A 17,193-nucleotide genomic window follows, 5' to 3' on the forward strand; every position below is an offset into this window, starting at 1 on the left:
GTGTCTGTGTCAACATCTTGTGGGATTGACTCCGCGGACCTCCCGCTCATCACAAATGAGGCCCAGAGGGGATGATGGGAGCCGAGCGAGGGCGCTGGCCGTCGAGCCCGGGGGTTGAGAGGTGCAGTGCAAATCCTCTGGAGCCGACCTTGTATCGCATCACCAGCCTCCAAAGGCTGCGTGTCAAGCGATTCAACCTCGGCCTCGTGGGATATAGGTTTGCTTTAGTGTCCAGACAAATGTCAGCCGGCGCCAAGCAAAGTTTATTCACTTTGCTGATAGACACGCCGCCACCACCAGTGTTTGAATGTATGTGTGTGTGGGAGGGGGGGGGGGAGGTCTGTGTTTATCAGGAGCGCTGTGCGCTGTATGGAAGTCAAACAGCAACATCAAGAGCAGCATAGTCCTGCCTAAACAACAGATGTCCTTCCAAGTGCAGGAGCAGGTTGATTTAGGGTTGGTGCCACTTTTTGGCGGGTTGACACTGTAGTGGGGAAATAACAGGAGCTTCTTGGCCAAGCGGGCGTTCACATCTTTGGTTTCACATCACCTGCAATTTAAATTCCATTACTTCCCGTGCCACACTTCAAATAAAGCTCAGGCCTATTAATTACCAAAGTATGGGTTCAGGGTAAAGGTGAACGTGCAATTACAGAATTAAATCAAGTCTCCGTTTAGCTTGTCAGTCCTGACAGAAATAATTTGAGTGAATTATTAAATGCTTTCCCTTCTCTCCGCTGCTTCCTTCTTGGCTCAGGCATTCCCAGCTGCAAGAATACAAGTCCTGCTCCTTTCTCTTCTAAAGTCAGGCCATTGTTCTTTTTTTATGGAAATGAGGTTTAACTGTACATGTTTATGCTAAACAAAATAAATGTAAAAACACCCACTGTTACGACTTTCTCTATGCTTACAAATTCATTCTATGCTCCTTGAACCGTTTAATAAAAGAGGTCAAGCTTAATGAGATCATTTTAAATTTGCGGTGGTTATGGTAATCCTGCAGAAATGTAATATAATTATCAGGCTTTTAGGCCTAGTGAATTATAAGTTGTAATTAGCTGCATGTTCAGGAAATGTAAGGTTCTGAAGTGATGTTAATTATGCTACGATAGCAGAATAGATAACATAGGCTTCTGCTCGCACCTGTAAACACATTTTTTTAATTTTTCATTTGCAGAGACAAAAAAAAATTGCACTAAACCATTCATATTGACATGACTCTTACCCCTGCTCACACGAACATGTGTTCAAATGTTTAACCAAAATGAAAAATAACCCAAAATGTTGTGTTTTGTCAAATTCCTCTGCAAGCGAACGTTTTAACTAATTGCCTGTAATGAAGCAATTTGCCAGTGGCTGACTGGGTTCAGTGGTTGAGGTTTGGTCTCTATGACAACCAGCTGTCTGTAATTAGTAAATCAAGCCAGTGTGAGGTTTGGGGCAGTCGGAGAGGCTGCAAAAGAAGTCAAGAGTGGCAAGTGTTTTCAGTAATTGTGTAACTGTGTGGTTTATGCTGACATAACTGCAGGGATGTGTGTACCACTGGTGTTTTTTCTTAGGTATTTTAAAACTTGATGTTTCCTGCGGTTAACAAGAAAATCAATCATAGCTGCCCAGCGCTGTGCTGTTTGTCTTTCAGTGTTTGTTGTCTTTTGCAGTGCGGTTGTGCTTCACTCCGTGTCAGCTGGCGGTGTATATTGTGCTAAAACAGCCAGAGGTATGTAGTGTGCTTCGATTGATGTTCCTACTTTTTCATAATTACCCATTAGCGGCTATTTTTGACGTACAATGAAATGGCACAGGCAGAATAAATGCATTGTGTTAATACTTGTACATGTTGTTCTGCTCTAGCACGTGCAGCTGCCCTGGGTTTGGATTATCCTGGTGTCCATGGAGCCCCTTATCTCTCTGGAGCAGCTCGCCATGGGATACACCCCAGCATGATGCCGTCCAGACCTCAACCTTACAAGAACACTGATCCTGAATTTGAACCCAACATGGCCTCCTACAAACAAAGTCGACAAGACGCCAGATCTCTAGATGACAGAATACATAAACAAACGCACTTCAGGAATTTGCCTGACACTTACAGTCCAGTTCAAAGTGAATACACCGCCGACCAGGCGCTCGGCCTTCCCAGAGGACGCTCAGTTATTAACCGCGAGTCCAATTTTGCAGGGGTCAAGCATGTTGCGCCTTCAGCTCTGACTGAAGCCCCAGGCCAGCCTGACCTTGTAAATCGGGATCTCCAAGGTCGCGGCAAGCCACTCTCGTTTGTCTACAACGCGCACAACCGTGTTGTTGATGAGTCTGCTCCAAATAGACGTGACATGTCTTTGCGTGGGCTCCTCCTGCCCCAAAGCAGGGGTCATGGCACCTACCCAAGCGGTCTAACTGGATATGGCCCGGTAAGACGGGTTCCTGCCTTCCGTTCGTCTGGGATCACCAGCAACGCAGCAACGTCTGGCCAATATCTCGCTGTCGGTAGACCCAAAAGGATTGGGTTCTCTGGCCCTCTTGCTCGCCCCCTGTACAGACGCCTCAATGTCAAACCGTTGTTTCAAGGTAACTCTGTTGTGAGACGTCTGATTAAGTAAAATAGGGTAGTGTGAGCTAAAGGCATTAACGTGTAGCTTTGCTGTCTTGTCGGTTCTGTGAGTTGTAAAAGTAAACGGGCAAGCATTTTGTGGAGAATGTGATTTTAGAATGTATTAGGTTTTCTAACTTTTTTTTTTTTTTTTTTTAATTATTATTGGAAAGGGGAAAAAAAAAACCTGTCCAACTTAAATGTGTACAAGCTCCTGCATTGTTGCTTCTTCACCTGTAACTCTAAAACGACATTCTCTTGAATATAAAATATTCTCATCATAAATGTGTCACTGAGGTCTGGATGTTACCAGAGTGCCATCTGTTGGTTCTAATGTGTAGTTATCTCCTTTGGCTCAGATTGTTAAACACAGGTGCTGTTGGCAGAAGGTCAGCTTTTGACAAATCCTCTAATCTGTTCACAATCTGCTGTTTGCAAGTACGAGTGCTAATGCTATCTTGATCTGTCTATGATGGCATGTATCACTGGTTGTTTAGCATTTCAAATGGATGTGGTGTTTAAAAAGGCAACCTTAGATTTAAAACTTGTAACTCAGCAAATATTTAACATTCATCCTTGCACTCGTTCTTTAAAATGTTTTGAAAAACATTTTTTATTGTTCAACCCCTGGCTTTGATTCCCCACTGGAAGTAGTCATTGGTTCACGTGATTGACTCAGGAATCAACCAATTGGGAGCGAGAAAGGGACTCTGCCGCGAGCCCTCGTCCAAAACATGTCTAAGGAAATGATTGACGGAACAATGTAAAGCAATCAAACAGTTTATGGAGAGCAGAAAGGAAGGCAGTGAAGAGTGACCACCAACCTGACATACAAGATGTCAGGTTGGCTAGAAAAAGAGGATGCTCAGCAGCTGGCTTGAATCCCAGCAGGAGAACACACACACTTGGTAATGTCAGGCTGTATTCAGAGCCTGGAAGCACAATTATGTCTGCCATGAATGTTAATCTTAAAAGTATCACACACTAAATAGATGGAGTAACCCTTCAAGCCGGTGCTCACAGTCACCGTTTGATACACACACACACACACACATTTCCTATGACATCCTGCAGTTGTTCGCCTCCTTACCCCCAATCAATGACTTAATGACCCGTGTACGGTTTAAAAATGGATGGTGAAAGGCAGCAAGTAGGAGAATCTGCTGTGTATAAACACGTGGGTTGATGCAAAACAAGATGCACCTGCACTTTCTTTCTTTCTGCCTATATTGCCAGCAGCTCCCTGGGTTAATGTCACAACATGCAAGATGGAAGGTTTATTAGCATAAAGTGACAAATAAGTCTGACGTTTCTTTAGATCAGGACCTCTCCCCGTCAGTCAGTGCAGTTATTTTGTTGAACTCGACTTTTATGCCGAGAGACGGTTGACAACACAAATCTCACAGAGAGCAGTTAGCCTAGAAAACAGAATTCCTTCACATGAAAGAGGGAGTGACAGTTTATATTAGTGTCTGTTGGAGAAAAACAAGAACTACATTGATGTGCACATGGTGGAGAATAACAAATACCTGTAAAGTGTAATTTAAAAATACATACTGCACAATGTTACTCTGATGTGGACTAGAGGACATTTTGTTGAGACATTGAGGGGCTTTGATTTTACTTCAAGATCATTTTTTAGGCTGGAGTTAGTGGTACCGCAATGCTTTATACTGTTGGTACTTCCTCCTGTAAATCACTTTAAACTCCAATTTTGTCCAACTGTAGGACAATATATCAAAAATGTTGCTGCTTATAGATTCATGCTTGCTTTAAAAATGTTGAGGCGCTGCTTATTCCTTCACAAACCCGAACAATGTCTGCTTGTTTGAAAAAGGCAAATGAAACAAACAAAATAATAAATGTTAGCAGGTTTACTCGGCACATATAAGAATGAGCAGCATCAAATTATATTTATCTAAGATGGTATTCTTATTACACTACCAACCTTCTCATAAGACATGATTTGGTGTTTTTTGTGGGTGTAAATATTAAGAACCGCTGTACACTTTTTTTTTTTTAAAGGTGAATTTCTGTTTGACAAAAGGTATCCAAGCATTTAAGCCCACAACAACCCTGAGAGGTCGGGCAGTGCTTTCATCACTGTAAACATACATGGTCTTTATGCTTTGACAAATTTCAATGGTAATTTCCACCTTCTGAGACCAAAATCTTCCCGGTGGCCTGCTCAGACTAGATCCATCTTTGATCTCGGTCCCTTAATTTGAGATTCAACCACACATCTGTAAAGTTTCATGACTGCAGTTTTCCAACTGTCACTGTAACAGCTAATGATGACCCGTAGCTTTAGCAACATAGCTATATTTAAAGTATTTAAAAATATTAATCACTCATGTGTCAGTGTCAGACACTCTCTCAGTTTGTCAAATATGGAATCCCTTAGAAAGTTTCACAGATTCGCTTGCTTAACTTTCTCTGCCTCACACAACAAATCCCAGTTGGTCAAAGCTCAGCCACATTCTCACTGCACACTCGGCACAACACACACCTTTTTTAAAGCAACCTTCGCTGTCTCCCTTTACACAATCCCAGACAGTGGTGGTTAATAAGAATGTGTATTTGTTCCTCTGTGAGTTTCGTGTTCTGTGTGTGTTTCCTCACGGTGTTCCTCTCCTCTTGTGGCTCTCTGTGAGCCCACTATATCCTGCCAGCACAACTGACCTGTGGTAAGGGGGAAATCAATAGTCAATTCCATTTTGCAGCCGGTGTGTGACAGGTACTAGATAGGAGTGGATTGGGTGCATGTAAGTCTGCGCTTGACTTACCTCTCTCTCTCTCTCTCTCTCTCTCTCTCTCTCTCTCTCTCTCTCTCTCTCTCTCTCTCTTACAACTCAGTACCAAGTACAACAACCGAGGTGTATGTAGACATTGCATGTCATCTAGCATATGTGTAATATATATATATATATATATATATATATATATATATATATATATACACACAGTAGATATAATATGTACATTGAGTATACATAAATGATTGTGATTTTAATCAGAATCATGAAAACATATATATATATATATATATATATATATATATATATATATATATATATATATATATATATATATCTGTGTTTCTGTGAATTAAATGCATATGGCAGGACACTTTTATTCAGCACATATGCAAACAGCATTTGTACACACGTGATTATAACAGCACTGACAGGAACATGCACCTTCCACACTGCCTCTCCTCAGGACATATGGTCGCTCCATCTGGGGTTTTGATGTGGACAGCGAGTGCAGGACATATGTAAAATGTGTGAAATATGTGAAAAAAGTTTTAAACATAAGCAGAAATCTAACTGAAACACATACATTGCACAGGTTTATAAATTAATTAATGTCTCATTGATGGGATTAGATACCGTATGTACTTGGAGAATAATTTCTCAAACGAATGACACAACAGAAAAGAGAAGAGTAAATTGCATCGCTTACTGCAGTAAGTGATGTGATTCACTGGAGAGATACAGAAGGCCTGAGAGCCTTACTTAATTTTATTCCATTATATTTTAATACTTAAAATGTTGTGTTAAGCTTAACATAAACAAAATTCCATCATACATTGATGTGTAAAATGTACCAACACTAAGGAAATACATAGTTTCAATTACGCCTTATTTAATACAGGCTGTTGTGCAATTTCTGTTGTTCTTTGTCTTTATTACATGTCGTTATGATGGCCCAATCTTCCCAACAGATGCTGTTTCCTAACACCTAATAACACACTAAAGCACTCAAATGCTGTTGCAATTATAGCTATGAGACAGCTATTGAGTATTTAATAGCACATACATATCTCTGACCCATAGTTGGAGAGTAAAGGGTTGATTTGAAAACACTTTCAGAACTCAAATAATCTGTAATTTGCTTTAGTCTTAAACTTCGGGTGAAGTATATTGATTTTAACTTATGAGATTGAGTGTAGTAGAATGGCATTGTTTCAGCAGAAAGAACTGGGACTTGAAGATAAGCTTCCATGGATAGCCGATATCGTGATTACAGCGGTTATGATTGCATTTGTCTTTATAATAGTGGATAGATATGAAAGGATATTCCCAGTAGTGACTCATTTGGGGTTTGTCACATCTCAAATCAGAATCTAAAGAGGAGACAGCATTCTATTAAGTACAGTACAAGAACCGTAATCAAACCTAGCAAAGCTTCATCAGCTTGACTTCGCTTCCAGGCCCTCAGCTAATTTTACTGCTCACTGAAACGTAGCATGTAGTACCCAGTAGATGGAGGGCGCTTTGTTCATTACTGCCGATTAGGAAAAAAAGATCAAGCAAAATATGTCAACGCATGATAACCAGTTAATGTATTTTTAATTAGTGCATGCTTTTCTTTTCTCCTGTTGATTCCTATTCACAACCCTACCACTGTGTGCATTTAATTCCTCCTCCAGCGCCGCTTGATTAACAGTTAGCTTTCATTATGTTTTTGAGAGCGGCGGAGTGACCGAGCAGGGATGCAGCCATGAGATTACAAGTTGAGTGGGTGAGCTCACTGGCTCGCCTCGTGCACCATTTTAAATGAGGTCTCAGTGAATCATTTTACCATTTAATAAGCTAATAAACCTGATATGCCAAGTAGTTTGAAGTGCCCTTGGGGGGGTCAAGGCACAGTTTACAATCCCATTTAAGAAGCTTGTTCTATTACCATGCTGGCAAATGCTTGGACAGGCTCACAGAGGAAGATGACTGCGTTTTGATACAGCAGATCTGCTACTTTAAAGGTCACACGCAACACATAGAGGTCAGTCTGAACTAGACTACTCCATCCTCAAGACCGCTCCCCGGAGTCTTATCACAGGCTGTGTGATAGCCGCTATATTAACACCTGGTGAGAAAAAAAGACCATGAAGTAGAGTTGAAATACCTTCGTCCTCTCAAACAAGCCAGACACCATGGCTGTTCAGAGATTACATTCAATTGCTTCAAATTGAGTTGTAATGACTATTCTTATTACTCCATCAGCAATCACAAATGCAATGTATGATCTATCAATAGTTGCAACCATCGGTCATGTTAAAACTTTATTTTAAAGTTGTAATGTTTTTGGTGGGAGCTACAGAGTCATTTTAGACTAGATTATTTTGTAAAAATGCACAATTTAAAAAAAAAAACAGGATTAAGAACTATTTAAACTGGATATGCTTGTACTTCCAATTAATTAGCTTTTGTTGTTTTGTCTGTTAATTCTGTCTTTTATGTGAAATTCCTTCTGTTGTTTTGTTTGGTATTTGTGCATTTATGTTTAAAACTTTCATGCTGCAGTCAGAATGTTGAATCTCAAAGGGATTACATGTATATATATATATATATATATATATATATATATATATATATATATATATATATATATATATATATATATATATACACACACACAAATAAAACATAAATCAACTCTCTTCTCTGAAGAACAACCCAGGTTTAAACACCCCACTTTTTTTACCCACAACTGGGCCCCATCAGTCATGTGTGTCTTCCTGGAAAATAGTGAAGTTTCACAAATCCAAAACAAGGATGTTGCTGCTGCTTCTGCTGTGTGAACACACACGTCCTCTAGTCTGAGCTGCTTTGAGCCACGCTGTTTCATCTAGTGCTATCACGGCTGATGAGAGCCTCTCGTCTTTCTGGGTCTGCTGCAGCTGCTGTGTGGTGAGTGGCAAGCCTCTCTGATGGCTCTCCTTTATCTTCACATCAAGCGATTTGCCGCTCCTTTCATTTTGATACTTGTGCCAGATTGAAAAGGGAAACTTCATGGAACTTGTTTCTGAATGACACAGGTTCAGGCTGGAGAGTTGCATCTTGATCCATTTTTACGAACCGCTCAACTTAATTTAATTGACAACGCTTCCTTACTCCGATTTTTTTCTGTATTGTACTTGTGCCATTTACCATCCTTTTAGTTTCCTGTCTAATAATGCCATATTTTTTTACAAACATGAAATACTTCAGATATTAAGGATCTTCAGATATTAAGAATTTAAAGACGAATTCTAAGATAAGATGCCAGCTTCCAAGTAAAGATACTTATTAAAACTATAATTTATGAAAGAGTTTTTGTATGTATATTTTTTGCTTTATTTTTATAGAAACAATAATTTTCCGATTTTAGTCAGTATGATTGTGGCATTCTTTCAAATGACCACAATGTTGCTATTAGCATGTTAAGACAAGGAAAACACATTTATGTTTAATACATTAGCATTGTTAGGTAAGGTAAACACATTTATGTTTAATACATTAGCAAGTTAAGGTAAGGATAACACATTTATGTTTAACACATGAGCATCTCAAGGTCTGGTCATCCATTAAAAAAGGGGAAGTGAAACAAATTGCATTCCTCCTTTTCTAGCTTATTGGACTTTTACATCTGCTGACGCTAAAGCTCACCCTGTCTTGGAAGAATTGTTTCAGTCTCAATACAAAAACTGTAATTTGTACAACACTTAGAGTGAGAAATATCCCAAAAACGGGAAATAGTGGCGAGTTTGTCATTGCACATGTGTCAAGGATATTGCCAAATCCTCATTGTGGGCGTTTTGCAACACCAACGGGAAAGGAAACATATGTTGGCCACAGCAAAATGTACCCTTACACACAGTGACATGACTCACTGAGACACAAACATTTATCCAGATAACATTTTCATCAATTCATTAGGAACCAGACACGCCAACACACCTAAAATATGTGGTTTTATTTTATGCTGTCCGATATTAAATAGCGATTGTTGACTAAATAAACTCCAAATCTCTTTTCTCCCTCTCTCTCTGTCTATGTATCTGTCTTTTGTCAGAGCTACAGGCAATTACCTATTAAGAGTAAGCAAAAATTGAAAAAAGGAAAGTTGAGGAAATGTAGGCCTTTATGCACTCAGCTGATAAGAAAGAGGGAGAAATATCATTTCTTTCACACCGCTTTAACGTGGATTTTTCCAATAAGTATGTTATTGTGCACCGAGGGAGGCGATCTGACTGTGAGTTTGAGTGATTGTTACAAATTATTAAAGCAATGCCTCATTGTCTAAAATGACAGTCTAAACGTTCCTGCCCGAAGGTAGAGAGTTGTTCTCGACCAGAAATACATGGAAGCGGGTTTAATGGAAATCCAATAATACATCATCTCAATTATTTCCTTTCGCCTTTAAAGTATACGTTAAATTCATCCTTGCAAAGTTTTTAAAGTGTTTTCTGCTTCATTGATCACTGAAACAATTCAAGACCCTCATGTTTTCATTTGTGAGAAATGTTGTGAAATACATTGTGGAATGTCTCAAAACCACATGTCTGTCTGTGTGTGTGTGTGTGTGGTTTCTCATGGGAATATCTGTTTGCATGTGATAAACCATTTGTGAATATATATATGTGATATTATGTGAAATCTTTGTTTTCATATGGTGTGTCTTACATGTGAAACACCACTTCAAACTGCTATGTGTTAGTTTCCCAGTGTATTCTGTGTGAAACGACGTTTACCAATGAACATGTGCCTTTCTTTTATCGATCTATTTTTGCTAGCTTTCTGTGATTTATATAAGCAGTGAAAATAATTGTTTCCGCATGTTTCCAGACAAATAACTGCGTTGTCATTCCTCCCGCACAGCCACACAAATGCTGATGGCATGTCTGTGCCTCGTTGTTGTTGCTTTGTGAGCCAGCTCCCAGAGTTCAGTTGAATTTTAACGTTGTGTGGTCGTGTAATGGTGAGTATTTCAAAAACACTCCCCAAAATTAATTTTCACTTCTTAACACTTGTGCATTTAAGCTGATGTCCCAACCGATCCCTGAATATAAGAACCAGGTTGTTGACTTACTATCAGAGTTAATTTGCTGGAGAATTGCTCCCATCTGCTTGGCTTACAGGCTTCTTATCTTCTGGTCATGATTCATGACCAATCAGCTGTTGAGCACCTTCCCAACAAGGCCAGTTACTTTCTAACAACTGACAATCAAAGTCTTTCTGTGTGCTTGGAGGAGTTTCATCCCTCTAATAAAATGGTGAAAAAGGAGTGAGTTATTTATTCTGCCTTAAGCATTTAAATTTAAAGTTGTAACAGCTGAAATGTCACATTTTTTGTGTAATTATTCTACACATATGTGGACTCAAGCTGTAATAAATGTGGATTTCTATATTCACAAGTGTGTCATTTGTCTTACACATGGCAGCACTGCAGGTCTCTCTATGCTATTACGTTGTAAAAGCAGTGGATACATTCTCTATCCGTCCGCTTATTTTGAAATATAATGAATTATTGAGACCACGTCCTTGCTCGCATCACCCTGCCATGCCAAACACACGAAACACCACGTTGATATGTCCTCTGAAGCGACAGGCGTTATCACTGGCAATACCTCCCTCACACAATGCACCGTGTCGCTCAGAGGGAACGGCAAAACAAATATTGTGTTGATAGGACATGCAGGTTTGTAATTGAGGAATGATGCATTTCAATTTGGCTGCCCAACAGGTTTTATTGTCATGATATCCACTTCGATGTCAGTGGTTGTCGTGCTGGTGGCACTTGTAAATGGAGCGAAAAATGGTGAGTGTTTACTCTCTGAATGAAGAAGCAAATCAAAATGAAAATACCTAACCAGCCGCTAAACGATTGCTTTGACTTTCCTGACTCTTAGATTCTTACAAACTGAATATAATGCTGGCCGTTTACAGTTAAGATTCTCATGAACTTGGCACATCTAAATTAATTGTCATTCTCATTGCTAGAAGATGACACACAGCCGTGTGCAAAGATCCAGATTTCCAGCTCAGTGGTGCCTTTTGGGTCACCTGTCACAGCCACCTGTGTTATCAGAGACGACTGCCCTCTGGTCATTGGACGAGCTGTTCAGCTAGCGTGGCGCCTTGGCGATCGATTCCTCCCCAGCAGCCCCGTGGCTAATGAGAGTGGCCGGGTTTCTGAGGTTGTCATACCGAGCTTCAATCACACCAGGGAGTTCCTCACCTGCTGTGTCCGGACCTCTCCTGTTCAAGTAGTAGAAGGAGTGGAGATCAGAGCTGGATGTGAGGGCAATTTAACCTTCTTGAGCAAGTTTCTTCCTTTATAATCAAATTAACTTGCCGTGACAGCTTGTATTTTAAGGGTATGTGAGGGGGACTTTGAATGAGAAATATAGATTAAAACTCCAACATTGAACACATACATTAACTTAAAGGTATTGTGTAACTTGTATCTGCTCAAAACGTAATGTAACAACTTGTTGTTTACAACCTTCATAACTTCATAACCTTCATCAACTTATTTCTCCTCTATAGATCCACCAGAAGCACCACAGAACCTCAGCTGTCAGACAAACCTCACCACCCCGAACACCCTGAGCTGCAGCTGGGACCCTGGGCAGCAGGAAACCCACCTGCACACAAAGTACACCCTCCACACCAAGATATGGTAATAATCTGCCCATAAACACCATCTGGGAATCGAATTAGCAGAAAGCAAATATGATTTTGTGTAGCAATATTTCGTGCCCATTACAAAATATGTCTGTGAGTTTGCACAACTGTTTCCAAAATGAGAATTTCCTTTTAGGGATTCAAACGAGAACCACACATATGAGCTGCTCTCAGGAGTCCACCGTTACACCATCCCTCGCTCGGGCTTTGTCATCTTCTCAGACATGGAGATATATGTGAAGGCAGTGAATGAACTTGGAGAAGCAACTTCAGCACCTATCGTTCTGGAACCTGTTAGTGCAGGTGAGAAATATAGAAGATATTCATCTATTGAAAACATATTTGATTGTTTCTATTGTTGGGGTGTACGACTTTAGATGTAAAAAAAAAAAAAAAAAGGTTGTGTAAAGCTTTGTGTGAATCTGACAAATTGCCTCAAGTGAAGTCATTTGAGTTAGTGTTGGTTTGTTTGGACTGAGAAATTGTGTCGTAACTTGATAAATGGGTTACAAATCTTTGTTTTATTTTGCAGTAAATGGAATATGTCTTTTTTTTATCCAGATGGTTAGAAGAGGCCTATGGAAATACTTTCAGAGCAGCTGACCCTTTGGATCTGTCAAATAATTTTGTTGTTTGGTAAAGCTGATGAATACATCTGATGTAAACTTTTTCTGGGAAAAGTAATAGAATCTCAATCGCAGTTTTTGCTTTGTTGGCTGTTTTGTCACAGCTAAATTTGGCCGACCAACGATTCTGAAGATGCAAGCGGTGCCTAAAAGGTATGGCTGCCTCAAGCTAAGCTGGAGCTTATCTCAGCAGGAGGTCTGGATGCGTAGCCTTCAGCTAAACCTAGAAGTCCGACTTACAACTGCTGACAGCAGCCAATGGAGTGAACAACCAGTGAGTAAAATGATTTCCCTTGTCAAGATAAACATAACTTTTGACACAGTATAGCTACAAGCAACCATGCAGTAGTAACGCAGGCTTTGAGTTCATGATGTGCTGTGAGTCATATTTCCATGTGTTCTGGGACAAACCCATAATATCATGCGGGCCAGACTCCCTTGGCATTTCTCAGGTTAACATTTCCTGGATACAACTAATTAAAATAGCTGCTGCCGGTTTTTTTAACAAAGTCCAAAAAACAAGACCCCGTTACCTTCATACTTGCATCCTTACAATAGCTCAATGTTTATTCCAGGATAAACATCAAACTCCGCATGGTCACGCCCCTACATTTAAAGCAACACCAGACCCCTCAGATCCACCCTGTGGGCTGTGACCCATTTATGGAGGAAAAAGGCCAAGGACAGGGCTTTTTCTGTAGTGGCTCCTTGGCTCTGGAAAAGTCTGCTGGAGGCCTTTAGACAGTCTGTTGATACTTTTAAGATGCATCTTAAGACTCACTTTTATTCTCTGGCTTTAAAGTGTGTTTTTATCCATTTGTCTGGGTTTATCTTGATGTATCTAGGGGGCAGCTGTAGCTCATGGGGAGAATGGTTGTCATGTAACCACAAGAAAGCCGGTTTCGATCCCTGGTCCCCCCCATAGTTCAGATGTGGAAGTGTCCTTGAGCAAGAAACGAAACCCCCAGTTGCTCTCCGGGCGCCTTTCTGCAGCACACTGCTCCTTAATTACTTAGAATGGGTTAAATACAGAAAATAATTTCCCCAAGGGGATTAATACAGGATCATTTTTATTTCCCCGCACATATATGTGTCCCAATGGTTGTATAAGCTTATGAATGTCTTTGTGAAGCACTTTGATGCAAAACCGCTGTTTTAAAGTGCTAAATAAATTATTTAAACTTGAACACACAATAGATCCTGGTAAACCGGGTTAGACCAACCAGATCTGTGGACCAGTGCCGTCTCCTCCATGGGACTCAGTATCTCGCCCAGATTAGAGTCAGGTTCCAGCGGAGCCCCTGGAGTGAATGGAGCAGCAGCCAGTCTGGAGTCACCTTGGAGAATGGTAGGGCTCAGATCAATTCACAGTGACACAATCAGTCACTCTAACATTTTCCAATCTATGGCCTTTTCTTCCATTTCCTGGTCTTTTCAATATATGCTAATACCATGTCTACATCTCCCATTGCTTTGCTCTATAGCACAGGCTGAATTGATGTATTGAGTTCTGCCGCACACTCAGGCAGTGAATCCATAGTCCACAGCCACCTGTCTCACAGAGGAAAGTTTTAGTTTTGAAATAGTGAGGAGAGAAGTGCAGGCTTTTGACGAACCACTAGGCTGACAGCCGTCTCTTTTTTTTTTCAGCTCCCACTGGACGCCTAGACTCGTGGATGAGGGTATCAGGGGATCACATGAACAAACAACTCAACATACTCTTGTTTTGGAAGGTACACACATCACATGTTGCTCGACACCTGTCACAGGCTGATGCATTTTCTGCTACAGCTCTTGTTGAGTGTGTGTGGTCTGCTTCAAAATGCCCTCTCGCTTTTTTTTGTTTAGCCATCAAAACAATTCCGTGCCAACGGCCAGAATGTGTCATACATTGTCTCGGTGAAAAAGCTGCCAAGTGAAAATGGAAAGGTGTGCTCTACGGTGCGGAATTATTGTACTTTCCAGCTTCCCGGGAGGGCAAAGAAAGTATATCTGAGTGCTGTTAATGCAGCAGGGAAATCCTCTCCCACTGAAGTGCGAATTTACCTACCTAAAGGTAAAATTGACCACCTTAAACCTGCTTAAATTGGTCTTTAAATATGATAGTTTAATACATTTTGCCACAATGTGTATGATGTGTTTTGGGTCTGTAGATTGTGCGGTGATATTAGACGTCACAGTCATTCCTCAGGATGACAGATCGCTGCTGGTCCAGTGGAGAAGCCTGCTGTCTTCCAGTCTCACTGGTTTTACTGTGGAATGGAGTCCTTTGTTACAAACAGACTTTTTTTCCACCCAGTTTGAATTAACTGACAGAAACCAGACACTCCTTGTTATAACAGGTATGTTTTATAGAATTTGTATTGCAGGTTTTAGGATCAATGTCCCTCCAATTTTGCGCAACTTTCATTTGACTTTCCTAATCCAGTGTTTATCCTTTACCCCGAGAATCCACATGGATACAATGTCTTCCTTTTCCTGTGCACACCCTGCATGTACACAGTGTTAGGAGCTTACAGGCACTGATACACTCTAACCTCTTCACTCTTATCAATAGGCAGCTTTGAGCCCTACAAGCCCTATGGGATCTCTGTGTATCCAAGGTTTAAGGATGGGATAGGTCTTCCTCAGACTGTTAATGCTTACTCGAGACAAAAGGGTAAGTCACCAAAGACACAAAGAGGATCACACAGACAGCAGATGGGGATGTGAGAGTTGGGCTGCATTAACTTTTGAAGAAGTGAGAAAATAGGTTGCCACATGATTTAACAAAAACATTGCGATCCATTAGAAACAGCTAAATGCATGATGTAATAATGCCCTCTTGTGGATAGAAATTACTTTTTTTTTTAAGGTTTCAAATCATGAGCATAATCGTTCATTATAGGTGTTATAATGACTCACAATGTTTGTTTTTTTAAGCTCCATCAATGGTTCCAAAACTACAAATTAAAAAGATCTGGAAGTCACATGTTGAGCTAACCTGGGATGAGATACCTTTAAACCAAAGAAACGGTATTATCCAGAACTACAAAGTCTTCTACCGTGATCACAAGGGACCCATTAACGGTAGGTTAAAGACCTTAATTTAACTGTCGTCTAACATGTTCTTATTTATTTAATGCTATCTGATGTCTGACACTTCTTTCAGTTGTGAATGCTGACCTGGAAGAGAGGAGAGTGGTCCTGAAAGACCTCAACACTGCGTCTCTGTATGAAGCTTTTATGATGGTTAGCACGTTTGGTGGGAGCCTGAACGGGTCAACAATTCATTTCGAAATTGATTCTTTCGGTTGGTATTGTAATTTGGCAGTGGCTTTCTCGAGGCATAACAGAGATTAAGACAGTGTGTATTCCAACAACAGATATTTCATCCAAAATGTCTGTTTCTCCCGTCTCAGAAACAGTTGTTGTTGTTGCCATTGTACCTGTGTCTGTCGTTGGACTGTTATTGATCGTTATCTTCATAGCCATGATGTCGTTCTCCAACAACAAAAGGTGAGATCATTGCCACGCTGACTTAAGCTGCGAAGCTCTGTTGTCATTTATTCTAAAAACATTCTTCTTTTTTTTGCAGACTGAAAGGTCGTTTTTGGCCAGCCGTTCCAGATCCAGCCAATAGCAGCATTAAGAGATGGACATCAGAATCAACCCAGGTGCAGAAATACAGAAATGCTAAAATACAGACAGATTCTACTTAAAGTAACATATTCTTATGTGCAGTATGTATATATTGAAGTTCTATACGGTACTTGTCAAAAATACAGGCCTTATATATATATATTTCCTTTTGCAGGGTTCCCATCTATCGTTGGACAATGAGGAGCCCAATCCAATGTACTTATCCCACCTGAGCTTCCTGGACCTCCCTGTGAAACGAAGCAAAGAGGACGATGACCCATGGTTAAGCAGTGCAGACGACACCAGTGACCTCGGAGAGTCCATTTGTGGGTCACCATTTATCCCTGGCTACTCTGGTTCCAACAGCGACTCTGTTCCATACGCTACTGTGATCTTCTCTGGTCCATGCAACAGCCCTACACCTAAAGACCTGCATGTCTACCTGAGGTCTGAGTCCACACAGCCCCTCTTGGAGACCGAAGAGTCCTTCAGTCCAAAGTGCTACCATAATATGACAAGCGTTGGGATGCCAAGTGAGCAATGTTTTTTTGGACCTTCACACGATTGTGAACCTGAAAAAGGGGAGGGCCCAGACATTTTGTGTGATGACTTTCCTTTTCTTCGAGCCTTATCCTTGAAGTATACTGAAAATGACTAGAAGTACTTTGCTGATTATAAGAATAGCTGCTTTACGAGATGATCATGCAATTTTGAGTTTGTAATGAGCCAAATGTGATAAGTTGATTCAGCATATAGCTGTAAATGCATACGAGATGTAACGCTATGATCACTTTGATGTATTTTGATTATGATGTCCATACTTTGTACCACACTTTGTAGATATGTCACCTCTTTAACAAATAAACTTTTTTACTGGAGAAACATTTTATATATTTGGAATGATTCT

General features: G+C 40.4%; 2 protein-coding genes across 3 annotated transcripts; both read left to right on the plus strand.

Annotated features, from left to right (window-relative positions):
* The first annotated feature begins 1,434 nt into the window (after nucleotides 1-1,434).
* On the plus strand, nucleotides 1,435-2,686 carry LOC137781753 (uncharacterized). Its single transcript, XM_068570701.1, has 3 exons — nucleotides 1,435-1,474; nucleotides 1,659-1,717; nucleotides 1,852-2,686. The coding sequence occupies exon 3, from the start codon at nucleotides 1,941-1,943 to the stop codon at nucleotides 2,595-2,597; it is 657 nt and encodes a 218-aa protein (XP_068426802.1). The 5' UTR covers nucleotides 1,435-1,474; nucleotides 1,659-1,717; nucleotides 1,852-1,940; the 3' UTR covers nucleotides 2,598-2,686.
* A 5,486-nt stretch (nucleotides 2,687-8,172) lies between these two features.
* Nucleotides 8,173-17,156, plus strand: csf3r (colony stimulating factor 3 receptor). Of its 2 annotated transcripts, none has more exons than XM_068570020.1 (17): nucleotides 8,173-8,280; nucleotides 10,231-10,330; nucleotides 11,096-11,170; nucleotides 11,353-11,649; nucleotides 11,902-12,034; nucleotides 12,176-12,342; nucleotides 12,770-12,939; nucleotides 13,863-14,013; nucleotides 14,316-14,398; nucleotides 14,514-14,721; nucleotides 14,819-15,007; nucleotides 15,223-15,324; nucleotides 15,588-15,734; nucleotides 15,817-15,957; nucleotides 16,067-16,163; nucleotides 16,243-16,321; nucleotides 16,462-17,156. In XM_068570020.1, exons 3-17 carry the CDS (start codon nucleotides 11,107-11,109, stop codon nucleotides 16,942-16,944), a joined length of 2,511 nt encoding a protein of 836 aa, XP_068426121.1. In that variant the 5' UTR covers nucleotides 8,173-8,280; nucleotides 10,231-10,330; nucleotides 11,096-11,106; the 3' UTR covers nucleotides 16,945-17,156. The 2 variants fall into 2 exon arrangements, with proteins under 2 accessions (XP_068426121.1, XP_068426122.1); XM_068570021.1 differs by having other exon boundaries at nucleotides 11,356-11,649.
* The last annotated feature ends 37 nt before the right edge of the window (nucleotides 17,157-17,193 follow it).

Source organism: Clinocottus analis, unplaced genomic scaffold, assembly GCF_023055335.1.
Source record: "Clinocottus analis isolate CAN_PGR_092001 unplaced genomic scaffold, fCliAna1.0.p SCAF_9, whole genome shotgun sequence".
NCBI classification, from domain to species: domain Eukaryota; kingdom Metazoa; phylum Chordata; class Actinopteri; order Perciformes; family Cottidae; genus Clinocottus; species Clinocottus analis.

Excerpts from the sequence above, each read along its gene's own strand:
- LOC137781753 (XM_068570701.1), top strand. The coding sequence starts at position 1,941 with ATGATGCCGTCCAGACCTCAACCTTACAAGAACACTGATCCTGAATTT.
- csf3r (XM_068570020.1), top strand. The coding sequence starts at position 11,107 with ATGATATCCACTTCGATGTCAGTGGTTGTCGTGCTGGTGGCACTTGTA. Across the intron at positions 12,343-12,769 it reads TCTGGAACCTGTTAGTGCAG|CTAAATTTGGCCGACCAACG; the intron begins GTGAGAAATATA and ends GTTTTGTCACAG. Across the intron at positions 14,399-14,513 it reads ACATACTCTTGTTTTGGAAG|CCATCAAAACAATTCCGTGC; the intron begins GTACACACATCA and ends TTTTTTGTTTAG.